Source organism: Vigna angularis, chromosome 2 (assembly GCF_016808095.1).
Source record: "Vigna angularis cultivar LongXiaoDou No.4 chromosome 2, ASM1680809v1, whole genome shotgun sequence".
NCBI classification, from domain to species: domain Eukaryota; kingdom Viridiplantae; phylum Streptophyta; class Magnoliopsida; order Fabales; family Fabaceae; genus Vigna; species Vigna angularis.
In genome coordinates, this window is record NC_068971.1 from 29,018,198 (window position 1) to 29,043,161 (window position 24,964).

Sequence of the window (24,964 nt, forward strand, 5' to 3'; positions counted from 1 at the left end):
TTTTTAGTCCTTAATCTATCAAGCGAATTTACTTTTGGTCCCTCTTTCAATGTAAGGTACATTTTAGTCCTCCTCCTTCAGGAAACCTTAATTTTTCGTCATCCAAACTAACAGCGTTAAAAAGAAGCTGAGCTGGCTAACGGTGAAGTGTCACACCATTTTTTTTTCTGACACTGAGCAAACCTTCCCCGCTTTTCTGCCACGTCAATCTTTCCCGTCGTCAATGCCACCACACTGCCAACACAATGTCGCGCCAGCCAACCACCATGCCGCCGTGAAACCGCCACAGTAGAAACGCTAGCCACCGCCATCCTCCATCACGCACCTCCACCATCAACACCCAGACGCGAGCAACCTCATCGCGCCACCACCCAACGCGAGCAGTGCCATTACAAGTTCAATCTCTCTGCCACCATTCTCCCTTCATCATCGCGAGGCCGCTATCAAAACCTCCTCATCCTCTACAAGCTCGCATCGGACCACCACCATGACCAACCATTCACCGTCGTCGCGAGCCTCCACAGCATAACGATCAAAATCGCAAAACCCCCAATCCTCTAGGAAACCTGCACCGTGAGACTTTTCCCTACGCCGCAAGCAACATCGTCGAACATCCAAATGGCGAAGCTCCTCCCGACTTTCTCCTCTTGACCTGCAAGACAAAATCCAAAAAACGCAACAGCCCAAAAAACCCCAAATCAAACCCAGAAACTCAGAAAATTTCTTCTTAATTTCGTTTTGGATGCCCTTCCTTATCGTTTGAGTTGAAAACACAAAAAATAACAACAACTAAGCAAATTACAAGACTGTAGTACTGGAACACGACAACCGTGCAAGAAGGAAAACCATCTACACAAAATCAATTCAGTTAATAAGATCGCAAGCACCTCATCGAAGTCCACTCCACACTCAGTGGCGATTTCCTTGATTAAATCAGAAGCATTGCTATCAACAGCAACAATCAAATCATGACCCGAATCAACAAAATCTGAAATTGGGGGTCATCGTCAAGGTGGAAATGGAGATCGAAGCCTCGAGATTTGAGGGAGTTGAAGAAGAAAGAGTGTGAGGATTTGACAGCGAAATCATCGAGCAAAACGAGAACGTGTTGATCTGAGGGTCGCTCTAGGGTGAAGGAAGTGTAGAGAAGATCGTGGGGGCCAAAGCGGTGTGAGAGGAAGGGGGAGAGAGGGGTGAAGTGAGGGTTGGCGTGGGAGGTGATCAGGAATTAGATATCGAGGGTGTCGCGGAGTTCCTAGAAGAACTGTCGGTAGTGGCCGCAAGGGGCGGCGGAGACCGCCAAGGAGTCAAGGCGGGTCTCACCGTGGAGGGCCAAGTTGGAGAGGAGGAACTACTCGGAGATCGCGAAGGAGTCGAGACGACACCAGTGAGGAAGGGAGATTGACTCAGAAAAAAAAATGACGTGACACTCCACCGTTAGTCAACTCAGACTTTTTTTAATGCCATTGATTTTGGAGGACGAAAAATTATGGTTTCCTTAAGAAGAAAGATCAAAATGTAACTTAATTTACAAGAGAGACTAAAAACAAAATCGCTTGATAGTTTAAGAACTAAAAATATATTTAATCTTTTTAAATATTAACGAAGTTAAATTTAAGTTAAAAGAATTATTTGTAATCAATTAAAAAGTCCGTAAGATGATTTGACTTTTATTTTAAATACAAGGAAATGAACTGAACAAAAAGCAAGATAAAATAGCATTTGCATAATTTACCCTGTTATATTTGTTGTATTAAGAAAAATATAAACCGACTTAAATACCGAACTATATTATTACTTGGACTGGCTGTTTGGCGCGTTAACGTAACTGACCAGAAATACAATGGGAGTCCACGGTCTCTGGGAACTACTCTCACCCGTCGGTCGCCGCGTCTCCGTGGAAACCCTCGCCGGGAAAACCCTCGCCGTTGGTACTCCTCAAACCCTATCACTTTCTTTCTATATCTCTCTTCCCCGCATTAAGTAATTGATCCTTTTTCTTTATTTCCCCTAATTGCAGATGCGAGCATATGGATGGTGCAGTTTATGAAAGCGATGCGCGACGAGAAGGGGGAAATGGTTCGCAACGCCCATTTGCTGGGATTTTTCCGACGCATTTGCAAGCTTCTATTCCTCCGCACTAAGCCGGTCTTCGTCTTCGACGGCGGGACCCCCGCCCTCAAGCGCCGCACCGTCATTGCCCGCCGCCGGCAGCGCGAAAACGCTCAAGCTAAAGTCCGCAAAACTGCGGAGAAAATGCTGCTCAATCATGTACGATCGTTTCGTTGCCAAGTGTGAAACTATGATCACTTTTTTGTCCCTATTTTGGTGATTTAATTGGTTGTTCGATTCCGATAGAAGGAAAAAAAAATAGCTCAATTCGCTTTGAAGTAGAAGAGTGTTGGAGGGGTTAGAATCGAGAGCAGCTTATTCATTCGATTGTCGGGTATTTCTGTAGTAAGAAAGCGAGTTATAAGTTATAAATGATTTTCCATTCTTTGATGTACCTCGATGAGTGACGAAGAACAAAAACTCTTCATCCATTGAGTTCTCATTCTCCTACTTTATTGTCCATGTGATGGTGGTGCAATGTGTTTATTTTTCATCGTCTCTTGCTCACTTGCATGTTGAGTTTATTGTGGTGTGGTTCAAAGCGTTTTGATTCTGTAATTTTGAGGGACGCTTGTGCTTATTTCTGTTACTTGCAAAGTGAAAAGAATTCAATTGCATTAAATCTTAATGTTGGAATGTATAACATTTTTTATTTGATGGACCTTGTATATTTGAGGGTAGCTAATTTAGATTATCATTTTCCACTCTGCTTTCCTATAATACTACCAAACAAAGAATTGTTGTATCATTTATGCCAATGTGTATACAGTTATCGCATATTCGGACGTTAATATGGTCCATTGTATCGAGATTTTGGTTACGTATTTCAATCTTAACGTTTGTTTTTCTACTTCGCTTACAGTTAAAGACACTAAGATTGAAGGAACTGGCTGATGATATTAAGAGCCAGAGGATGCAGAAGAATAGTAATACTAAGGGTCAGAATGTATCTAAAGAAAAGGACTTTGTTGGTAGTGATTCAAGAGGAAGTCACGTGAAAGAGCTAGATGAAATGTAATCTGAATATGCTGGTGTATATTGTAGATGTCTTCTTCTATCAGAGTTATGTTTATTGTTTTGAACTATTTGTTTAGGTCTGCAGCTAAATTTGCAACTAAGGAGGACATAAATTCTTCACAGGCAACATTATCCTCAAGTTACAACCAGGAGGAACTTGATGAAATGTAATCAACCTTATTTTTTTTTTTCCTAAATGAAAGGGACTAAAAGGCTTGAATTATCTTTCACATAATACATAAAATATTATCTTAATGTATTTGATCTTGAATATGACTGATAATTTGTATATATAATATTTGGCCGAGTTCATTTAGGTTGGCAGCATCTATAGCTGCAGAGGAAAGTGGAAAACATGCAAGAAAAGGAGTGCCGTCTATTATAATTAATCCTTCAGAGGAAGAACATGGCGCAGAAGAACAGATTCTACTGGTAAATTTGCAAATGTAGAAGAATGGAATAGTTACAATTAGCCATTACCATGATATGCTTTTTCTATTATCTTTGTGTATATAATTTTGTTTCTTGATCAAGCCCATGAATTTTCCAATCTTGTAACAATAGAGAGATTGCTGGGGAATGAGGAAATATTTCATCCTTTTTTTTTCTTTTTGCTGTTACTCTGTATTTTCTTTGTTAATTGCTAGTAAATTTTCTGATTTCTCAGCTCTTGTGGCTGTATCTATATTTTTTTCCTCCTCAGCCATCAGTAAATGCAGAAGTTGATATAGCTGTATTGGCTGCTTTGCCACAGTCTATGCAACTCGATATTCTTGCACAGGTCAGATTTTAAATATAAAGGATATTACCTTCTGCCATGCATTTGGCCGTTTGTCTTGCTCTTGTTATTGTAAAGAAGCTTTCTGCCACTTCTAACTAACAAATTAATTGGCATGAAATAAAGGATTAGATAGAATGTTTTCAAGATTATTTTCTCATTTTTCGAATGATATTTGTGTTAAGGCATCATATGAAATATTGGCATGCCAACAACTCATCTACATATGATATATTGTCTTTCATTTAGTTTAGATGTAAAAATAAAATTGTTTATTGATATCAGCTAAAAGGAAAGAAAAAGGAAGGGTTACTAAAGGAAGTTTACAATCACGAACAACATGATGTCGATTATCAGGGCAAGGGCAAAGGGATTCTGCTCAGTGAAGCTGGCATGGTTGGTTGTAGCTCCAGACATGACACTATTGCACCAAGGACTGACAATCAAGACTCAATTGACGAAATGTAGGCTGCATTTAATGTTGTAATTTTGGATTTATAATGTTATTTCTTATTTGTTAGTTTTGATGGGTATTAGGTTGGCTGCATCTATTGCTCTGGAGGAAAATGAAAAGTTAGTAAATAATGCATCAACTTCTGTTGGGGCTTCCACTATTGAGGAAGATGAAGTTGACTATGACGAAGATGAAGAGATGATACTGGTCAGTCTATATTTTGAGACATCTATGACTTTCAGTTAGTTCATTTAGTTTGTGCCTGAGAGTTTAGGTGACAGCTCTTGGTCATTTTCCATTTTAGTAATCTTAATAGAAAACCACATTGATTCCTGATTGCCCTAGTATCAATCCTTGTGTTAGACTTGAGTTTGAAAATACAATCTGCATGATCTAATTGAAAGGATTCTAGTATTAATCCATATATGTAGCAAATAATACTAACGCAGGCCTAAGCAGCAACAATGAGTCTCATCCTTCAAACACAATTTATTAATTTTACACAATGAATTAGAAATCTATCACATGGCTCTTTTAAGAAATGCACATGTAACCGTCGAACATTACATGATATAACTGTCCTCCAGCTCCTGAACACACTTAACTATGTACTTCTTTCACCTTGCTTCCCCAACTCCGTACCTAAAAGGCATGATTTGATGTGTAATCTATGCATAAAAAACAAAAATAAATAGTTTATGTTTGTTTTCCTTTTTTCAGCCAGCTATGCATGGTGAAGTTGATCCACTTGTTCTAGCCTCATTACCTCCATCAATGCAGCTGGACCTTCTTGTTCAGGTAGTTGAGTTCTTAAAATTATTGTTTAGCTCAAGTGCCTCTTACATTTTATTCTGTCATCAGTGATGGAATAATTGTTCTGCAGATGAGAGAGCGTTTAATTGCAGAGAACAGACACAAGTATCAGAAAGTCAAGAAGGTTTGTGGAAAGAACTCGTATTTAATTTTGATATGTTGACATGTAAAACTTGTATCTTTTCAATATTGAAATTTTCTTGGATAGTTGTGTATCTATTTAGAGTTGACATGGATAGTTAAAATGTAAAACCTATGCTTCTTCATGTTCTTTTAAGTTATTTTGTTTGGCACTATACTGATTCTTGATGACATTGATACTGTTATTTTATTTCATTTTGGCATGAGAAATACTTTTCCTTTGTACTAGTTGTGATTGCACACTGAACTAAATATATCATTTAATTGGCTCCTTCCAGGATCCTGCAAAATTCTCTGAGCTACAAATACAAGCTTACCTTAAAACTGTTGCTTTCAGACGGGAGATAAATGAAGTGCAGAAAGCTGCAGCTGGAGGAGGAGTAGAGGGTGTACAGACTTCACGGATTGCATCTGAAGCCAACAGAGAATATATATTTTCATCATCTTTTACTGGTGATAAACAGTGAGTAACCTTATTCTCAATTATTTTTTCCATAGTTGAATAAATTGTTAGTCCTAATAAATATTAGTCTTAAAAATGGTTGGGTGCTTTTCCTGTGTATTATGATAATCTGTGAAATTTAATTGACAACTTCTTTGGCCTTTGCATTCCTGAATATGGCAGTGAACTTACCTCCACCGGCTTAGAGAAAAATAAAAGTACAAAACAGAAGGCACAAGGAACACATTATTCTCAGAATCTTGCAAATAGCATTTTGGCTGGAAATGATTTTAATAAATCAAGTGAATTGGTTTGCAATGAACCTGGTGAGCCTGCTGATGAAAATATTCAGACATATATTGATGACAGAGGTCAATTTCGTGTAAGTAGATTGAGAGCAATGGGGATGCGTATGACCCGGGATATACAAAGAAATTTGGATTTGATGAAGGAGTTCGAGCAGGAAAGTGCACAGGTGAACAAGGCTTCAAATATTGGAACAATTAAAAATGGAGAAAATAAGGGTTCATCAGAAAGTTCTGGGATCCAGCCTGTTGGTAAATCACAAGAGGTGAATGTTGACTTAGTTGGAGAGAATGTGCAAAATGAACAAATTATGCTAGACCAGAATGCTTCTATCGATATATCTTTTGAATATGGTTGCGAAAATGAGTTTGCAAATGGTGAGGATGATATATTTTCTAGTTTAGTAGGAGGAAATCCATTGGCGATATTTGGCACTGATGATTCTGCAGCAACAGTGCAACCTTCTCATTCTGATTGGGAAGAAGGAATAGTTGAAGGTAAGAGTACTGTTTGTCCCAAACAGGATAAGGTGGAATTGAAGTCTTCTGTTGCAGATGACGATAATAATAATGAAAGTGAAGTGGAATGGGAGGAAGGAGATTGTGATGGTGCTAACAGCAGCTTACTGTCAGGAAAATATGCATCCCAAGGGCAGTTGGAGGAGGAGTCCAATTTGCAAGAGGCAATAAGGAGAAGTCTAGAAAGTGCAGGGGATGGAAAACACAAATGTATGTCATTGCTTGATGCGCATTCAAATACTTATGAGAACAAATTGGATCACGATTTTGAACATGGTGATCATTCTGAACATGGTGATCATTCTGACCCAATGGCTTTAAATGAGAACACTAGGTTCCTGAATAATAAAAATAAAATGGAGGGAATCACTTTGTGTAGGGAAGATGGTACTGAAAAAAAGGAATTACTTGAAACTGAAGATAGAGATAAAACGCATGATTTTGTTTCCGTTAATAATGCACAAACTTTCCATTTTCATGGAAGTCCTTCAAAGCCAGCTTTGACTTTTATTTCAGATAAAGCTGAGACATTGATTGACACAACTTGCAGATGGGACAGTCACCCTTGTTCTGAAGATTCAATTTCAGATACAAATATAATGACGAAGGACCAGGTCCCTGTGGTTGAAAAGAAGTTATCTGATGAACATGATAATGATAAAGTGTCTTCCTATCATAAGAATACACCCAAGGCTGTTCCAGTTGGCGCAACTGAAGAGGAGAAAAAGAACTATATTAAGGAACCTGAACCATTTAGTAATTGTACTGACACTACCAAACCCACTATTCATTTGGGGGAGTCATCCTTGAAAGGAGTAACAGAAGAGCTTATTGAGCCAAACTTGGCTTCAGAGGGTAATAATGGAATTTTTTTTGACAAAAGGAACAGTAGCCATGGCAGTGATACGGTTAACAGCCCAGGGGATTTTCCTGCTCTAGCAACTCAGGTTCGCCTGGAGAAAGAAATTCACATTCTTGGTCAAGAATATATTAACCTAGAGAATGAGCAGAGGAAGCTAGAGCGGAATGCAGAGTCAGTAAACAGTGAATTATTCACTGAATGTCAGGTGCTAAACTGAGTCTGATCTATAATACATGTGATTTATATTGTGACTAGTTATTAAATTTCATAAAACCTATTACTTGGATTTTCATTGTTTTTCATCCAATTTAGGAACTAATTTGTTCTAGATTTAGGTTGAGAAGGATATTTTAAAAGTGAGGTTAAAAGAATTTGTATGGATGGTATGTTAGAATCACTTTTAGATGTAAGAGCAGATATATTTAAGATCTCTCACCCACAATGAATTCTTTTATTAGAAAAAGTTAAATATTTCCAGTTCTTGATATCAATTCTTGCCTCAAAATTCATTTTGAAATTTTGGAAGGCACCCAAACAAGAAATGTACTATTAAAACAGTTTTTGTCCCACGACCAGGATTTCAAGTGCTACCCAAACATACAATTAGTTTTCCCCTGTCAAATACTCACATATGCTAAGTTCTTGGAGGTGTGTGTGGTAGTCAAAAAATTAAATGTAGTATGGTATGTATTTTTCCTTCTTGTGGTGCGTGATTGAGTATGAAACTTTATCTCGTATTTGATTGTTTATTTCTGCCTTCAAGAATATAGCAGAAATTAATTGGCATTGACAGCACAAAGGATGGAACTTGTATGTTTCACAGAATAACAGAGAGAAACGTTACCTGCACACATTGAACTAGAATTTTAACCTAGTTGTTATATGTGAAAGGTTCTGCTCGAAATTAGGTCTTGAAAGAAGGTATTCATACTCTTAAAATTAGAACACAAATATTTGACACAAATATTTCTTACCTTCGAATACTATTGTGACTAAAGATGATTATTATGCTTGTATATCTTATTGTGCAATCAAGAAGTAACATATCTGATTACTGCATTAGTAGGTTGCGCAAGGTTAAACCCATCTAACATAAATGAACTTTAGAATTTGGGTTTAGTAGTGGTTCAATCCTTTGAAACCGGTTTCTAGTTTAACAGTTGCCCCTGCTTATATATTTTTAATTTTACTATATCATTGGATGATGTGGAATCTTTAACACTTCCAGTTGCGTTGAGTATTAGACATTGTACATGTGAATTTTCCTGAACCAAAACATCCATGAATTGTCCAATAATAGTCTAATAGTACATGACCCAATAAGCCTAATAACAATTTGTGTGTCAATTAGATGAAGTCAGGATCCCCACAATGGATATTTAATATTTTTTTATTATTAATAGCAAACTTTTTATTTTTATTTCATCATCATCATTATTATTATTATTATTATTATTTGTATTATTATTATTATTATCATTATTATTATTATCATTTGTATTACTACTACTACCACCTCACGAACCCATTTGGAAGTTTTTTGGATTAGACTATGGCTTTATATATCGGTTATTATTCACAAATGCCATTGATCAGTAATGATTTTCCATGGATTTAGTATGTTAATCCCGTATGTTTCTGATGCATCTGACACTCTGTAGGAACTACTGCAAATGTTTGGCTTGCCATATATTATTGCTCCAATGGAAGCAGAAGCTCAATGTGCTTATTTGGAACTTGAGAAACTAGTTGATGGTGTTGTAACTGATGACTCTGATGTCCTTCTATTTGGGGCACGCAGTGTCTACAAAAATATATTTGATGACCGAAAATATGTAGAGACATACTTCATGGAGGTCTAGACTTGCTAAATACTGTAGCTTAAATAAATTTCAGTTGTAATAACATTTTGTTTTCATGCCTTTCTTTATGATTGGTTCAGGACATTGAAAAGGAGCTTGGACTGACTAGAGAAAAATTAATACGCATGGCTCTACTTCTTGGGAGTGATTATACCGAAGGTGTAAGGTGTGAACATTCTTACCTTTGTCCTACTCTTTATAATAAAATATTTAGTAGATGTCCTTGTAAATTTATGTATATATACATACACACATATATATTCTGCATCGATGAACTTGACTAGATAATTTTGGTGTTGCTGCATGTATGTAGTGGGATTGGCATCGTTAATGCTATTGAGGTTTTGAATGCATTCCCTGAGGAAGATGGCCTCCTGAAATTCCGGAAATGGGTTGAGTCACCAGATCCCACCATCCTTGGAAGGTTGGATGCAAAAAGTGGATCAAATTCCAGAAAGAAAGGATCAAAAGTTGAAGAAAAGATAAATTCCTTAAATTGTGATGCTAAAGAGTCTCCATCAGAGCAGAACCTCCCCCATGCGCTGGAGCAAAATAAGTTGCCAGATTACATTCAAGAAACAAAGCAAACTTTCTTCAATAAGCATGTAATTGATTTTCAGCCTTTGGTGTTCTGCGTTAAAATAATGAAGTATAGGTTTTCGTTTATTAGATCATCTTTGTTTGTGACTTTCTTTTTCTCTTTTAATAGAGAAATGTTAGCAAGAATTGGCACATCCCTTCTTCTTTTCCAAGTGAAACAGTTATTTCTGCTTATTGTTCTCCACATGTTGATAAATCAACCGAGCCTTTCACATGGGGGAAGCCAGATCACCTTGTTCTTCGGAAGTGAGTTTATATGTTAATGTACTTGTTTCCATAACTTTTATGTTAAATCAATGGGCCAGCCTCTCATTTCTCTTCATCTATTCATCTATTGGTGCTTCTATTCCTCAACTGCTTACTTTTCTATTGGGAAAATCCACTTTGCCTGATTACCAAGCCCTTTAGGGGGTTGGGATTAGTTGAGAGTTTAAGGTATTTTGGTGCTTATTTGGACAGTTACTTTGTACATGAATTGGATTTGATTCTTTTGATGGGTTTGAATGTTGAAACTTTGTGCCATGTGTGAGCAGTATGGCTTGATAAACTTTAAGTTTTCCCTGATATTGGTCCATGCTTTTCTTTGAAAACTATCTTTGATTCTTCAAATGGGTTGATACTTTTTGTACGTGAGCACTATGGCTTGATAAACTTGCAGGCTTTTGGTCCATGCTTTTCTTCTGAAGTTATAAATCTAAAAATATTTATTGTATATATTGACCTTTGAGACACTATTGATCTCACTTTTGGAATTTACTTAATCTTTTTCTATCAAACCCGTATGTAATATGTTTGTATATTCTTGGAAATTTTAAGTTACTTCCTGTCCACAGATTGTGCTGGGAGAAATTTGGCTGGATTGGCCAGAAAGCAGACGAATTGCTATTACCTGTGTTAAAGGAGTATAATAAACGTGAGGTTAGAAACTTTGTTTTAATAATCTCCTCCCTGTTTTTACTGACATTTTTATTGTACTAAAAAATTACTGTGATCACTAAATAAGCAAGATTTCCAATTGTTGATTGTCTAGTGTCTTCTCAAATCTTCATATTATTATGAAAACGTTAATCTTTTAATGCAGACTCAATTGCGGTTGGAAGCATTTTACAGTTTTAATGAGAGATTTGCGAAAATCCGTAGCAAAAGAATTAAGAAGGCAGTAAAAGGAATAACTGGTAAGCTGCCTTCAGATATGATAGATGATTCTGCAGAGGTGTTGTCCAAGAGTAGGAAGATTGGGAGAGAACCCGAGGATAGCACATTAGAGATTTCAGGGGGAACAGACAAACGTCTTGAACGTCAAAGGAAATCAAAAATAAAACAGTCAACGAAAAGAAAGAATGATACTGTTGCCAAGGAACAGTCAAAGAAAAAGAAAGACAATGATGATCCGTCTTCAGCACCTGGTACATCAGAGATGGAGAATTTACAGCCAAGTATGCAGACAGAAGAACAGTGTGATGGTAAGGCATTAATTCAGAATACAAGTGGCCGAGGAAGACATAGAGGTATGGGAATAAAAAGAGGAAGGGACAATGAGAATCTCAGTTCATCTGCTAGCAGTGACATTGATGATCAGGGATCAAGAGTGCATGTGGATAAGTTTTCAGAACACGTGAGAAAGGTAAACCTCCATCTTGAGTTTTCTGATTTATGAAATGAAAGATGTATAAGCTCTATTTTGATAAATTTATCCAGTACATGTAGGAGAAAAAAAACACTGTACTACTACTATTACTGAGTCTCTCCATAGCCTATATTCAACTTATGTGCCTTAGCTTTTGGAGAAGTTAAATGAAAATGGCTTCTATAAAAGTTAAGCTTGCAAGTTGATTTTAGCTTATGTGAGAAGCTCAATTTGTTTTACATTATTTTCTTCTCTTACAAGTACTTGTCGAAAAGTATATTCAAATAGGACAGTTATACGGTAATCAACTTGTTTCTTTATTGACAACCTTCCTTTATTCTCTTAATCACTAATAATAAAGTAATAAACAGACAGCTGCCCTTTAGTCCTTGCAGTCATCTCAACTCTATGAAGTTCTATGTGTAAAAGAATAGATCCACACTTGTGTTCAGTGCTAAGTGAAATGGTAATAAACAAAAAGTAACCCGCCATTCTGATAAACTGGATTTAAACCTGCTGTTACTTGTCAGTTGTCAGTATGAAATCTTGATTTGGTTACTTAAATTAGTGTTTCGTTGAAGAGAACGGGAATGAGAAATTTCTCAAGTAAAACAGAATCATTATCTTAACACTGTCAAAAAATCAGAGTGAATGAGACAAATTCTATAGTGTGTTGAAAACATTTGAAGATGATTGAATGTGATCTCATTCGGAAAAAAAACAGTATGAAAATGAATAAGAATGTTTCACTAATAATTTGTGTACTTTGCAGTCATTGCGATCTCGGAAACCTGTCAACTATTCTTTCGAAGATCCTGAAGATGAAGATGCCGATGATGCCTTTGATCGTAGTAATCGGACTGGTCCAATTGAAGAAAAATTATCTCAGATTCATGGTGCATCTGAAGATGGTCCAACAGATTTCAGTGCAATGAATTTTCCTTTAAGGGAGAACTCACCAACCGACCCTTTCAAGTCAGAAGGTCCGTTTTGCGTGCATGCAGGTGAAATTAATCATCCTAGTACTGGCAATCATGATTCTTCTACTGGAAATCATGACTCTTCTGATGACTACCTTAAAATGGGAGGTGGATTCTGTTTAGATGATGGTGAGACAGACAAGCTGGACACAATTGACGATGTCAATACTGCCACAGTGGATTCTACTCAAGACTTTTCACACTTTTCTGATTGTTTGGATGAAACTAACCGTGATAAAAACAGTTCAGATATATTATTTTCTGGCACTGAAAAGCCTGAAAATGGGTCAGAAGGTGGAGTAGACTTTTATGACTTTGGTATAAAGCGAAATGACCTTGTAAATACTAGTAGTTATGATCATTCTGACGTAGGGATCTTGAAACCAGAGAATGTTCATAACAATAGTGGAGCCTCCGCTGGAGTTTTCAGTGCTATGCCTTTTTTGAGGAAAAGAAGGAAAAAGTGAAACTTCTCTAACTTAGAGTGAGGCTTGAGCACATATTGGTCAACCCTCCAAATTGTTGACTTTTTAGTTATTTATTTTCTTGTTATTTAATTGTTACGAGAAGGGATTCTTGGAAGCTTTGGCTTTACACTCATGGTGACTCTTATGAGGTATATATTTTGCATATTCATTAACTTAATATCGAAGAGAATGTAAATTGTCAAGTGACTATCAAATTTTGATTGTCAAGTGGCTACATTAAATCCTAAGACGTATAGCTGTTAGTAATGTATCTGTTTTGGATGACCACCAATCCTACCATAAGTGCGTTTGGAATTCATTGTAGTTTTTAATTCGATAGAAGTTGGTTTTCGTCATCAGCATACTTATAAAAGGTCATTGCTTTCCTGCACATGTTTTCTTTCGTCATCTCCATAATCTTTAAAATACCAATTATATTTTTTGTTTTTCATTTTACAATTTAAGTTTTGAATGGTATAATCTGTTAGTCTTTCTATTTATGTAATTCAAAACCAAATATATATATATATATATATATATATATATATATATATATATATATATATATTAAATTTTGTAACGTAAATATAAAATTTACAAATCAAATTATACAAATTGGAATATAAAATCTACAAATTATATAATTCATATAAAATTTATATTCTGAATTGTAAAATTAATTTTACATCCCGGTAGGATGATCTTACAGTGCAGTGTGCCAATCCAACAAGAAAGCATGTGCATGCTCTAGTTTTCCAACAAATAAAACTCAAGCATGACGCAAACCTTATTCAAAGATCCTAAGTTTGTTGGTTATACTCGTGGGAAGCTACATGAGTTGGTAATAAAATCGTTTAATCTTACCATTGATTTTTATTTATGGTTATTTTTCTTAAATAGCTCATTCAGTTATTTTTTATTTCAATTGAATTTTAATTTTGAAAAAAATGATACAATTGAACCTTTGCTGCTGTTAAATTGGCTGAAGACTTAGGATATTTTACGTGAGGTAGTGATGTGAATTTTGATATTTTAAACAAAAAAATTAGTAAAATATAATTAAAATCAAATTTGGAATTTCTTTTAAGGAATTTACATTTGGCGAAATTAAGGTTTATGTGTTTTATCATTCAAATTGGGATTGATTAAGTGAAATTGAGGATTGTGATGGTTGTTGGTGCGAGAGACCTGTAGTGGATGAAGAGATGTTGGTTTCTGATTTTCTGCAGAAGGTTTCCATGGCAACGTGATTTGAAAATTCAAATGACTTCCACTATTTGACTTCTACATTTTGGAGTTGTTGTTTTGTGAGAGAAGATTGAGGATGAGACTCTTGAACTGTTGGTTAATTTGTGGTTAAAGGAACCTAGATCTATTTTTGCAGGTGCGAAGGTGTTAGATGGTAGTGAACTCACATTTTTCTCTGAGGAAGACAATGGAGGCAGAGTGGTTCTGGTCGTGGTTGTTAGTTTAGGTGTTGGTTTGGTTTGCCATTCACAATGTTTTCGTGAATGTAGTGGCTTATGACTGTTTAGGTGACTCTCATCATTTATGGAGGAAGAAAAAACTTTTTGGTTCTAGAGGAAAGAAAAAGCTTTTTAATTTTTTGTTTTAAAAATAACAAAATTAGTGAAATCTAATAAAAGCCAAGTGTGTTACCGCTATAAATGAGGTTTTAGATACCTGAATCAATGCAAGACAACCAATGAAATTGAAAGAAAACCATATTCGTGAAGTCATCAGAGAAAACATATATTCGTATAAGCTTTCATAATTCAACATGTGTGATTCATGCAGATAATAATTGTTTGATATCTTAAACAGAAATCTTTAAAGTTTTCACAAAAATGTTCAATGGTTTTGGCAAACTTTGTAAAAGATTTAATAGACCAATTAATCAATTATGTTTTATAATAATTAATTATCATAAGTAGATAATTAATTATAATTAGCAATAATGATTTACTCACCATGACTTCTTTCAAAAGATTACTTTCTCCTATAATCACTTTTTTTGGTAATTCATTATTTGCAAATACATATTATTGATCAGGATCTCCACAATTTTGTTCAGTTCTAAAAATCATTAAGAGTGTCTTGCACTATATGAGGTTGTGACCACGTTACAGATGAAACATAAAGGCTTGAGGTTAAGATATAATTTTCTATTAAGATTTTTGTATTTTTCTTTTATTAGGTCTCATAATTGTTTTTTTTTATAGTTCTTGTAATTAAAGATTTTTTAGTTATGATACACGGATCCATGTGTCCTATATTTATTTTAAAAATGATAGGATATGATAGGTGATATATGTATATAGAAAAGCATACAATAATTCTAAAAAACATAATAAATATATGATTATTATTGTAGGGATCCAATTAAAATCATATATATTAAGTTGTTAACATCAAAAATTATAAATTATTGTTATTATAAAAATACTACTTCTTTATAGATATATAAATATTAGTAAAACATCTTAAAGTATCTTTAAATTTTTCATTAGAATTTTTGGTTTTTATATTTGAATTTTCAGTTCAAAGTAGCAAATATTCTTAACTTCACAATTTCTCTTTATTATGATATTTGTGAAGTACTTAGACAATATTAGAAGAAGGTTGAATAGTGTTATAAGAAAACTTTTCGCAAAGGAAATAGTTTAATAGATTTGTCAAGGATTAAAAGAATTTTATATAAGTTGTTAAACACTTGACTTAAAAGTTATGTTCAAACTATAAGTTCTCAACAAATATTTTTCTGTCATTTAAACGAATTAGGTGCAACATTTTGATATAACCAGCTCTTATAATAAAAATAATGTTTGATGACAAGAGCTTTTATGATGGCTAAGAGAGTGTGCGACTGTAGAGTTTGTAAAAGGAGCATTTAGCAAGATTAAAGTAATAAACACAAATATTTTTATACTAGTTCGCTCCACCGAGCTACATCTAGTCTCCTCTATGACATCTTAGAAGGTTCCACTATAATCTTCAATAAGATTACAACTGAGTATTTTCACCACCCTAATATCACCTAGTCACTCCAAGTAACCCTCGTTACTTTGACTAGAACCGAGTTTCACTCACTCCTGGTTGCGTAGTATTCTTCACCACTCTTGGTATCCCCACACACTCTCGGTATCTTCTTGATACATTGTCTAGTTAATTTTTACTCATTCCTGGTTTTCACTAGACCCGTCTAGCTACCGTTTAACATCACTAAGTTAAGCGTAAATGTTTGAATTCTCTTCAAAATTTACAATCAAACAGATTGAATTGAAGTCCTTAGATCGTTACTCTCATAGAGAGGATGTGTATATAATACAATTCAATCTAATAGACTCTCAAATTTTTCTTTCTTCTTACAAAATTAAGCTTATGATTTTATGAAACTTGAGAGTATTTCTATTTTCTTTTGAGCTTTTCTTTTTTTCACAAATATTTTCTTTCATATTCATGTGCTTATTCTCTTGTTTTTTTCTTTTACATTCTTCAAAATATAGGCTTCAAGAAAATGTTCGTTAGATAATATTTTGCTTTAATCTTCGAATCTTTTTAGCCTTGTCGTAGGTAGCAACCGTTGGTTAGGGTCAACTTGTCAAAGCATGTATGCTTTTTTAGTTTTTTACCAAAAGTAGGTTGTAGGAACTTTATAGCACGACTTTTGATATAGAGAACATTTCGTGAATATCTTTCACTACAAAAAAGTAGGGCATTACCGAAGGCCAGAAGCCCTCGGTAAATGCCACAGGCCGTCGATAATGGGTGTTTACCGAAGGCTTATCGACGGCCAAAAATTCTTCGGTAAATCCCTTGTCGCTAACAATTACCGAGGGCTTTCGCCCTTCGGTAATTATCGAGGGCCAAAAGCCTTCGGTAATTACCGAGGGTCAAAAGCCTTCGGTAATTACCGAAGGGCGAAAGCCTTCGGTAAATACCGAAGGGCAGAAGCCCTCGGTAATTACCGAGGGCCAAAAGCCTTCGATAATGACCAAACGAGGGTATTTACCGAAGGGCAGAAGCCTTCGGTAATGACCAACAGTGGGAATTTACCGAAGGGCTAAAGCCTTCGGTAAATTGCAGAGCAGGTTTCAGAGAAATGACATTTCTTGTGCAACCCAGACCTGTATATCAAATTTCAATTACAAACAAACCTGCATATCAGTTTTCAAGCACATACAAACATGCATAATGTGCATCTCAAAGATGCAATCAATTATCAGGAATACATTGAACATCAATTAATCCATAGAACATCCATTAATGTATAGATAATGTAATTATAGTTCAAATATAAAACAATGTAACAAAAGGATGTTCTAACATCCAAAGTCTGGAAGTAGATAAAATTAACACTAAAATGATATAAAGTCCAAAATGTTATAATATCTAAATGTTTGTCTAAGTTATAATAAAAAAATGAAACTAATAATGTACATAACTATCATCAGAATGATCTTCATCATCCTGCTCCTCTACTGATGGGTGGACTGGTGTGGGTTGGACTGATGAGGGTTGGACTGATGTGGGCTGCTGAGTGGCAGCAGGTGATGAGGAGGGTCGTGACTGGGTGGGAGGGATATTTTGTACGTCCTGTGAGGTTTGAGGCAAGACTCTCATGACCAGGGCCTTAAAGTTTGTAAACTCTGCTCTGAGATCAGTGATCTCCTGGTCACGTTGATGGAGTTCCTGCCTGAGTTGAAGAACGACCTCGTCAGGAGTACTGGTGGAAGAAGAAGGCTGGTGCTTCAGAGTACCTCCTCTGGATGCTGTATAGTTTGCAGCAAGCTGTCCCGCACCATACACTCGTCCTTTTTTCTTCCCACCAACGATGTCGATCCAGCACTGTGTCCTACGGATGTCATCATCTGCATTATTGGCATCATCCGGTGTAGGAGCTGACTCATGTTCAGATCTAACCTGTGAAAGTCTCGTAGAAAAGTCTTCCTGTTGAAACATTAAAAGCAATGTCAGGGAACGATAGTATAACATAAATGAACAATTAGTAATAGTAATAGTGTTATTTGCTTACATGAGTCTTCCGAGATCTTTCATCAACAAATTCATTAGTTCTCTTCCGAACATGAGTCTGTGCAAAGACCTCATCAACATGGACCGCCCGTCCTAGAGCCTGTGCCTGTAACATAATTAAGAATTACAAGCGTACATATGAAATAGAATATACATAACTTATGTATGAAAGAAAAAGTTATGTAATGAGATTATACCATACGAATGGCATGCTCATGAATGGTGATCGACCCACCAGTATGTAGGGCGCCACCCCTTTCAGACGCTCTGTTCCGCTGGGCTTTGGCACACTTATTGCGGAACTCTATTGTATTCCAATGGGCCAGTAAAGAGTTCCAAATGTGTTCACCCAGCCAGTTAGGGCCCTGTCCTGCATTGCGGGCATCCCTAAACATCTCTGATAGCCGATGAGATGCTTTCATGTGGAAATTTCTGTGTATCTAACTTTCATGTTCAGGTTTCCACTGCACCTTCATCTGTAACATTAAAGAGAACAAACATTGATTACAAAACATACTAAAATAAGACGGACATTAGTGTAATAGATTGCTCACCTGAAAGCGCTGCCAGAATGCCTTTTTGTCGTCATGAGGTATTGCTCCCCAAGTAGGCCATGGACTTAAAAACTGTTGCTTTATTGAACGTGTGATGGCCTGGGAAGCAACCCTAGATGGAATAAACCTGCATAACAAAACTCATTTCAATTACAATATGGTTTAAACATCAAATGATATCAACAGATTATAAACTTACCCTTTACCATAGGGCTCAATCCATGGTCGATCATGGAGGGGCGGTTCAAGATCTTCAGCATCACCACTTGAATCTGGATCACCAAGTGGTGTGACAGTCTCAGAAGGAGGTACAGAAGATGAGGAAGGTATAGAAGTAGGGTCAGGGAGAGGAGTGGGGGTAATAACAATAGGGGGAGGAGTGGGGGTGGCAATAATAGGAGGAGGAAGAGGGTCTGCTGCAGGGGTTGTAGAAGGGTGTGCTGCAGGAGGAGGAGAAGGGTCTACTGCAGTGGTTGTAGAAGGGTGTACTGCAGGAGGAGGAGTAGGGTCTACTACAGGTGTAGGAGTCTGTATACTAGGGGTAGGAGGAGGCCCCACAGATGATGTACTACCGGGAGCAGGGGTAGGTAGTCTAGCAGGCACCCTAAGTACATACTTTGGTGCCTGCCGTTGCCTCTTTGTAGGCCTTGCTACCCCTTTTCCTTTATCAGGACGCTCTGAACCTTGTCCTGTCATAAGTAATCAAAACTTAGCCAATACAACAACAATCCATGTGACATAAGTAATAAACCTATTACTACTCAAGTCGAACATGGAAGGCAATTTCAACACTATTGTCATAGGCATTCAATAAGGGCGTGCAAAGACAAGTCCTCAGTATTGAAATGTGTTTGACATCCTAAGTGTTTGTGTATTAAATTTGGGGGAGTCAACTTTCTGACATTATTGAAGTTCTATTTTATACAGTACTTCAACATATTATGTACATTGTAAGTGTTTAAGATACTTTCACCATTCTCATTCCATTGAGAATGTGTGTAGTACCATAGGACTTTAAAAGACTACTTAACTTAATCAAGTTGTAGCCTAAATAGCCAAGAAACAGATTACACCAGAAAATCAGTGGTCCACTTCCAATTTTAGGCCAAATTTGGTGCTTTAATGGGTGAATCTTCATAAACAAGTTTGGAAATATAAATTGATGTTTTTAGCAACTTTGTATCATCAATTTGAAGGTGTTTAGACACTGACCTACCAAAGAAACACATTGCACTCAAAATTGACTAGTTCACTTCCAAATTAAGGCAAATATGATGGTTTAGGAAGTGATTTTGCATATGAACTCAAATTTGGCCAAATGAACAGTGCATACATGTTTGAAAAGGTTAAATACACTTGGAAAAATGTTTAAACTGCACTGAAATGGACATATTAAAAAAAACACCCCTATTGTAGCCAAATATGCAACACTTTTTACACAAAATTTGGACCACAATGTAGAAATCAATGGAATCAAAACTGGACAGTAGAATCAATGACTCAAGGAGGTCATAATACACTAGATCTAAAGAATAATGTTTGGTAATTTTAAAAAACCACATGAAATGCCCACTGCACCAGAAAATGACTTTCAAAATGGTGGTTTTAAGGCCAAAAATGCTTGGAAGTGTTTCAATAGCAAAAGTGATGCTTGAAGCAAGTTTATATGATCAATTTGAAGGTGTGCAACCACTTAAACAATAAAGATAAAGACTACACCACAAAATCAGTGGTCTACTTCTAATTTTAAGCAAAATTTGGTGGTTTAAAAGGTGATTTTGCACAAACACGTTTGGACACATAATTTGCAGTTTTGAGCAACTTTGTATCATCAATTTGGATGTGTTTAAACACTGAAACAGCCAACAAACACACTGCAGCAGAAAATCACTAGTTCACTTCCAATTTTAGGCACATGACTTTAGACAAAACTAGGAAATGAATATGTAAGTTGGAATTCAACTCAGCCAAACCAAATTCACTGATTAAGATGATGAAGTAACACTAAGGAACACTGGAAGTACAAGCACAACAAGTACAAAGACGATTTAAACCAATTTGTCTCCTTTTTAGTAAACTTTTTTAGGTTCTAACAACTCAAAAATTGAGTTTTAGGTCAATGTTTGCTTTTGAGTAGTTTCCTAGTCTAATTTCAGTACTTTAGACTTGTTAGGATATTAACATTAGTTATTGTTAGTCTACTTTAGCTGAATTGCCTCTTTCTCACCCTTTTAGTAGACTTTTAGGTAGTCAAATTTTGAGATTTTGCTACTTCATCCTATTTGACATCTCTATTAGCTTCATTTAAGTACTTTAAAGTTGTTAAGATAACAACAATATACTTTCTTTGCTTATATTAGGTGAATATCAAAATTGTCAACTATTTTTAGAACACTTTTTATGTTTTAACTACTTCAATTTTGAGACTTCACAATTGAAGTCCAAAATCATATGTTCAACTTTAAGACACGTATCTTTGAACATGTTGAAGGCCAAATTAATCACTGGAGTGCCCTTAACCACTACCAGGTGGAGTAAAGTTAATAAAGTTTAACCTAAGAGATGGTCTACTTTAGCCTTAGTAAGGAATTTTCAGTTTTTTAGTTAATATATAAACTATAAAACAACTATAACTTTGGTTCCTCCTTTTACTTTCGTAACTTGGGGGATTCATGATAGTATATAACCAACATATATGCATGTTGGTTTGTCCTTGTACTCTACTTCATCCTTATAGTTACATCATGAATTGGTGTAATGAAATTGCCTATACTTAAATGTTAAAAGGTTGGGTTGTTGTTATACCTTGTTTACAGGAATGTTTGAACCAATTTTCCAAGGTTTAAGTATTTTAGAACATGTTATAGGGTCCAATTTTACTTTTTCTGCAGATTTCGTGCAATAAAATTCAAGTTTTGGCATTTTTAGTTCATATCACCAAGGCTAGACATGGTATCATTTCCTTATAAGTTAATATCTTGCTACACAACCACCTAAGGACAGATTGAAAATGAAAATAAAAAGCTGGAACATATTCACACAATTCACAACAGAACCAAAAACATCAATGCTAACAAATAATTAAATTTCAACCTCATGATCAAGTTCAATAATGCAGAGCTGGAATGGTAGGAAATTCATTATGGATGACATCAATTACAAATAAAACTTACAGGTTGTAGATTTTTGAACTGAAGCTACCACTTACAGCTGCCTGAAACTTCCCTATTCAACCAATATTTTGTTTTAGCTCCTCTTCCTAAAGATGCTACCTCAAATGAATAAGGTCTCTAAGTTGGAAACTACACCACAACACTTAAGGTCAGCACAAACCAACAATATAAACATCAATCCAAATGTTAACACTAAACCAATAAACAGTTAAGGCAATACAAAATGTAACAAAGTGAAAACTTAAACAAGTATTGACAAGGATCAAACAACAGTTTCTATCACATGTCTACTTCCCCTACTCTTTTATCAATAAAGAACCACCTCTTCAATGTTTTCTTGTCACTGCTCTTGGGGTAACAATCCATCAACTGCTGAGCTTCTGAAAATAATGATCATATATTTGATTTACTTTTAAGTACTTGAAAATCTGGTTATAAGAATCATTTCAACAAATGGAAATCTGGAGTTTGAGTCCACTTGTTCATCTTCTTATCAAATTGGAAGGTAATAAAACACTTGCAGGCATGTATTCAAAAAGCTGCTTTTTAAAATATATATATATATATATATATATATATATATATATATATATATATATTTCTAAATAATTAGTGGCATCAATAGAATTGGGAAATTTTTTAGGTTTGATGGATGTTACAGAAAATATTCACAGGAAAATGCTATAATCAACATTCAATCAATTAAAATACCAAAAATGCTTGAGATCTATACAAGTTGGCCTTAATTGACAGCTAAAGATTATTGAGGTTACCTTGAACTATGGTTGAGTAATACGTAGGTGCTAGGATCATACACATTCAAATAACTTGTAAAAGACAAGGTTGAAAGAGTAAAGGGATCAATGAATGTATGCACTGAGTGTGAAAGGGTAAAGGCATCAATGAGAGTTCAAAGAGTAAAGCCATCAATTTTGGCAGCTGAGTGTGAAACCCTCTGTCTCAATTTAACTTCTTGCCTTTGACCAAGTGAAAATGAAGAAGGACAAGAAAATGGTAATTAAAAAAGTATCACAGATGACTCTATTTTAGTTTGTAGCTTTGGATCACAGGGGAAGCTTATATGAAGTGGTAAATGACCAACTAAGGCTTGCACTGTGAAATACAATATATATTCAACAAAGAGATGATTGACAGTAGTACTTTTTTTATTTTAAGTCACATTGAATGAAAAATACAGGGATATAATGATGACATCAGAGCACATGGGAATGATGAAAAGAAAAAGAAGATTTGATGCAGAGACTGATGCAGGATTTCTAGATGAAAGAATTCATAATTTTTAACCTACACGCTCCAGCAAAGAGATCTTTGTATTTTTTCAAAATGAAACCTATTTATGGATGGAAACAACATAAATTGGATGGAAGCAAGTCCCTACTCCATTGATCTCAAGCATAAGCTATACGAATTTAAAGTAAAACTTGCAGTACACAAAAGAATGAACCAAAGATGGCTGGAACACTGATGTTGTTTAAACATTGCCAAGGCATATAACATCCACTTAATCTCATTAGTCAATTCATGCTCAATGCAAGAGAACCTCACCTTCAAAAACCAACATATAGACTTTTAATCAGTTCACAAAGGAACCCCAAAAATAGTCTTATTCAAGAATAGTGAAAAAGTGATGTTACGATCCAATTGCAAAGTATGGGAGTTCTGTCCCATATTCCAACATACATAAGTATTACACTACTCAGCAGGGTAGTCAAAGGAAAAGTGCATAACAAACCAACATGATTATAATGGAGTGTGATGGGATGTTAGAACCTAATTAGGTTAGGACTTCACTCCCACAAACATAAAGGATTTTAAAGCTGGGTTAGCTAGACCTTGTTGAGCTTTCCAACTGCAACAACTAACTTTTTATGGTGTGGTTCCCCCATGATTATTAACACACCAATGCAGGCTATACAGGTTCACTAGTGGATAAAAGATCAATGTTCACATATTGTACTTTCCTACAAGGAAATTTAGTTAAATGAAAAGGTAAGAACACAACACAGTAGCTAAATCATCTACATCATTATGGAAAAGCTATAAGAAAACTTAGTGTGTTTCATACAGAGAGCAAATAGCTCGTGTCCAGCATAAGGGCTGGAAGGCTCCAGCCCTTTTAATTTCAATGATCCAATTAACAAGCTAAGAATGGGAAGACTTATAATTAATATAACTGGGGCAGAGGGGATCAAGCTGAAGATGTGGATATTGTAAATTAGATGTAAATCATTTCAGTGTTTCAGGTTTCAAATCCCTTGAATCAAAGGAATTTGTAAAGGAGTCTGTCCAGGAAGCTAGACCTGCTTATAATTAGGATATAATTTCTTATTATTGGGGTGATTTATTTCCTTACATATACCCTTGCACTATGTTAGAAATATCTGCGATATTATTTTCAAATATCAATGACATCATTCTATTCACTTTTCAAATTGCAATTTTCTAGTTATTGAAAGTCAATACTACCATTATACACAGACCAATCAAAGCTCTTAGCACTACAGTAAACAATGAATATACTACTTAGTTACTCACACTACTGCATAAAACACCTCCATTAACCTAGGAAGAAATTGCAGAGGCAGCCATGGTGGAATTTCCTTATTTCTTGCCAAACTAAATTATGACCTCTAATTTCTAATACATGCATTATGAATTTATGATGGGCCAGAAAATGTATATTCATATTTCCCTAATCAGCATATATTCACACTATTAAATCTAAACTCTCACGCATATTTGATTTAACAACGAACATGCACTCTCCCAACTTTTTCTTTCTTTTCTAATATAAAAGTAGCTATTTTCATGTTTTGCTGATTTTTTTTAATGTTATATAACTTCATTCATAGAGAAAACAAAAAGAAAAAACCTTAATTATAATTTATATCTCTGTATTTAATCAGCTAATTACTCTCAACAACCTTCATCTCCATAAAAAAACAGTTCAGACCAAGTCAAAGAACATTGTTACCCTTTGCTAACAAAGCTCACACACCACCCCTAGAACTTGCTCCTCAATCCTCTCCCTCTCCCTTGTTAATTGACTTCATTTTTGAACTTTAGGTCCCTTTTTAAGTCCAAGGTGCCCAACCCTACTATTATATGAAGAACACTTTCACTCTTTGGCAGCAAGAAAGCACACACTACACTAAAGACAGCGTCTTCAAATCCGAATATGGAAGGTGAATTCATCTTCCAAT

The 24,964-nt window shown here is 35.5% G+C and overlaps 1 protein-coding gene across 13 annotated transcripts; it reads left to right on the forward strand.

Annotated features, from left to right (window-relative positions):
• Window positions 1-1,794: 1,794 nt before the first annotated feature.
• On the forward strand, window positions 1,795-13,157 carry LOC108329081 (DNA repair protein UVH3). 13 transcript variants are annotated; one of them, XM_052872365.1, is made up of 21 exons: window positions 1,795-1,931; window positions 2,021-2,271; window positions 2,975-3,126; window positions 3,207-3,296; window positions 3,447-3,561; window positions 3,797-3,910; window positions 4,193-4,371; window positions 4,445-4,568; window positions 5,082-5,159; window positions 5,245-5,298; window positions 5,594-5,778; window positions 5,941-6,560; window positions 6,696-6,791; window positions 7,098-7,648; window positions 9,105-9,299; window positions 9,386-9,471; window positions 9,619-9,910; window positions 10,015-10,151; window positions 10,739-10,823; window positions 10,987-11,529; window positions 12,305-13,157. In XM_052872365.1, the coding sequence occupies exons 1-21, from the start codon at window positions 1,844-1,846 to the stop codon at window positions 12,977-12,979; spliced, it is 4,710 nt and encodes a 1,569-aa protein (XP_052728325.1). In that variant the 5' UTR covers window positions 1,795-1,843; the 3' UTR covers window positions 12,980-13,157. The 13 variants fall into 13 exon arrangements, with proteins under 13 accessions (XP_052728325.1, XP_052728323.1, XP_052728324.1 ...); XM_052872363.1 differs by having other exon boundaries at window positions 5,941-6,875; XM_052872364.1 differs by having other exon boundaries at window positions 5,941-6,791.
• Window positions 13,158-24,964: the final 11,807 nt, after the last annotated feature.

Coding starts and splice junctions, on each gene's coding strand:
- LOC108329081 (XM_052872358.1), top strand. CDS start 1,844: ATGGGAGTCCACGGTCTCTGGGAACTACTCTCACCCGTCGGTCGCCGC. Junction 3,911..4,192: donor AACTCGATATTCTTGCACAG/GTCAGATTTTAA, acceptor TATTGATATCAG/CTAAAAGGAAAGAAAAAGGA. Junction 4,569..5,081: donor AAGATGAAGAGATGATACTG/GTCAGTCTATAT, acceptor TCCTTTTTTCAG/CCAGCTATGCATGGTGAAGT.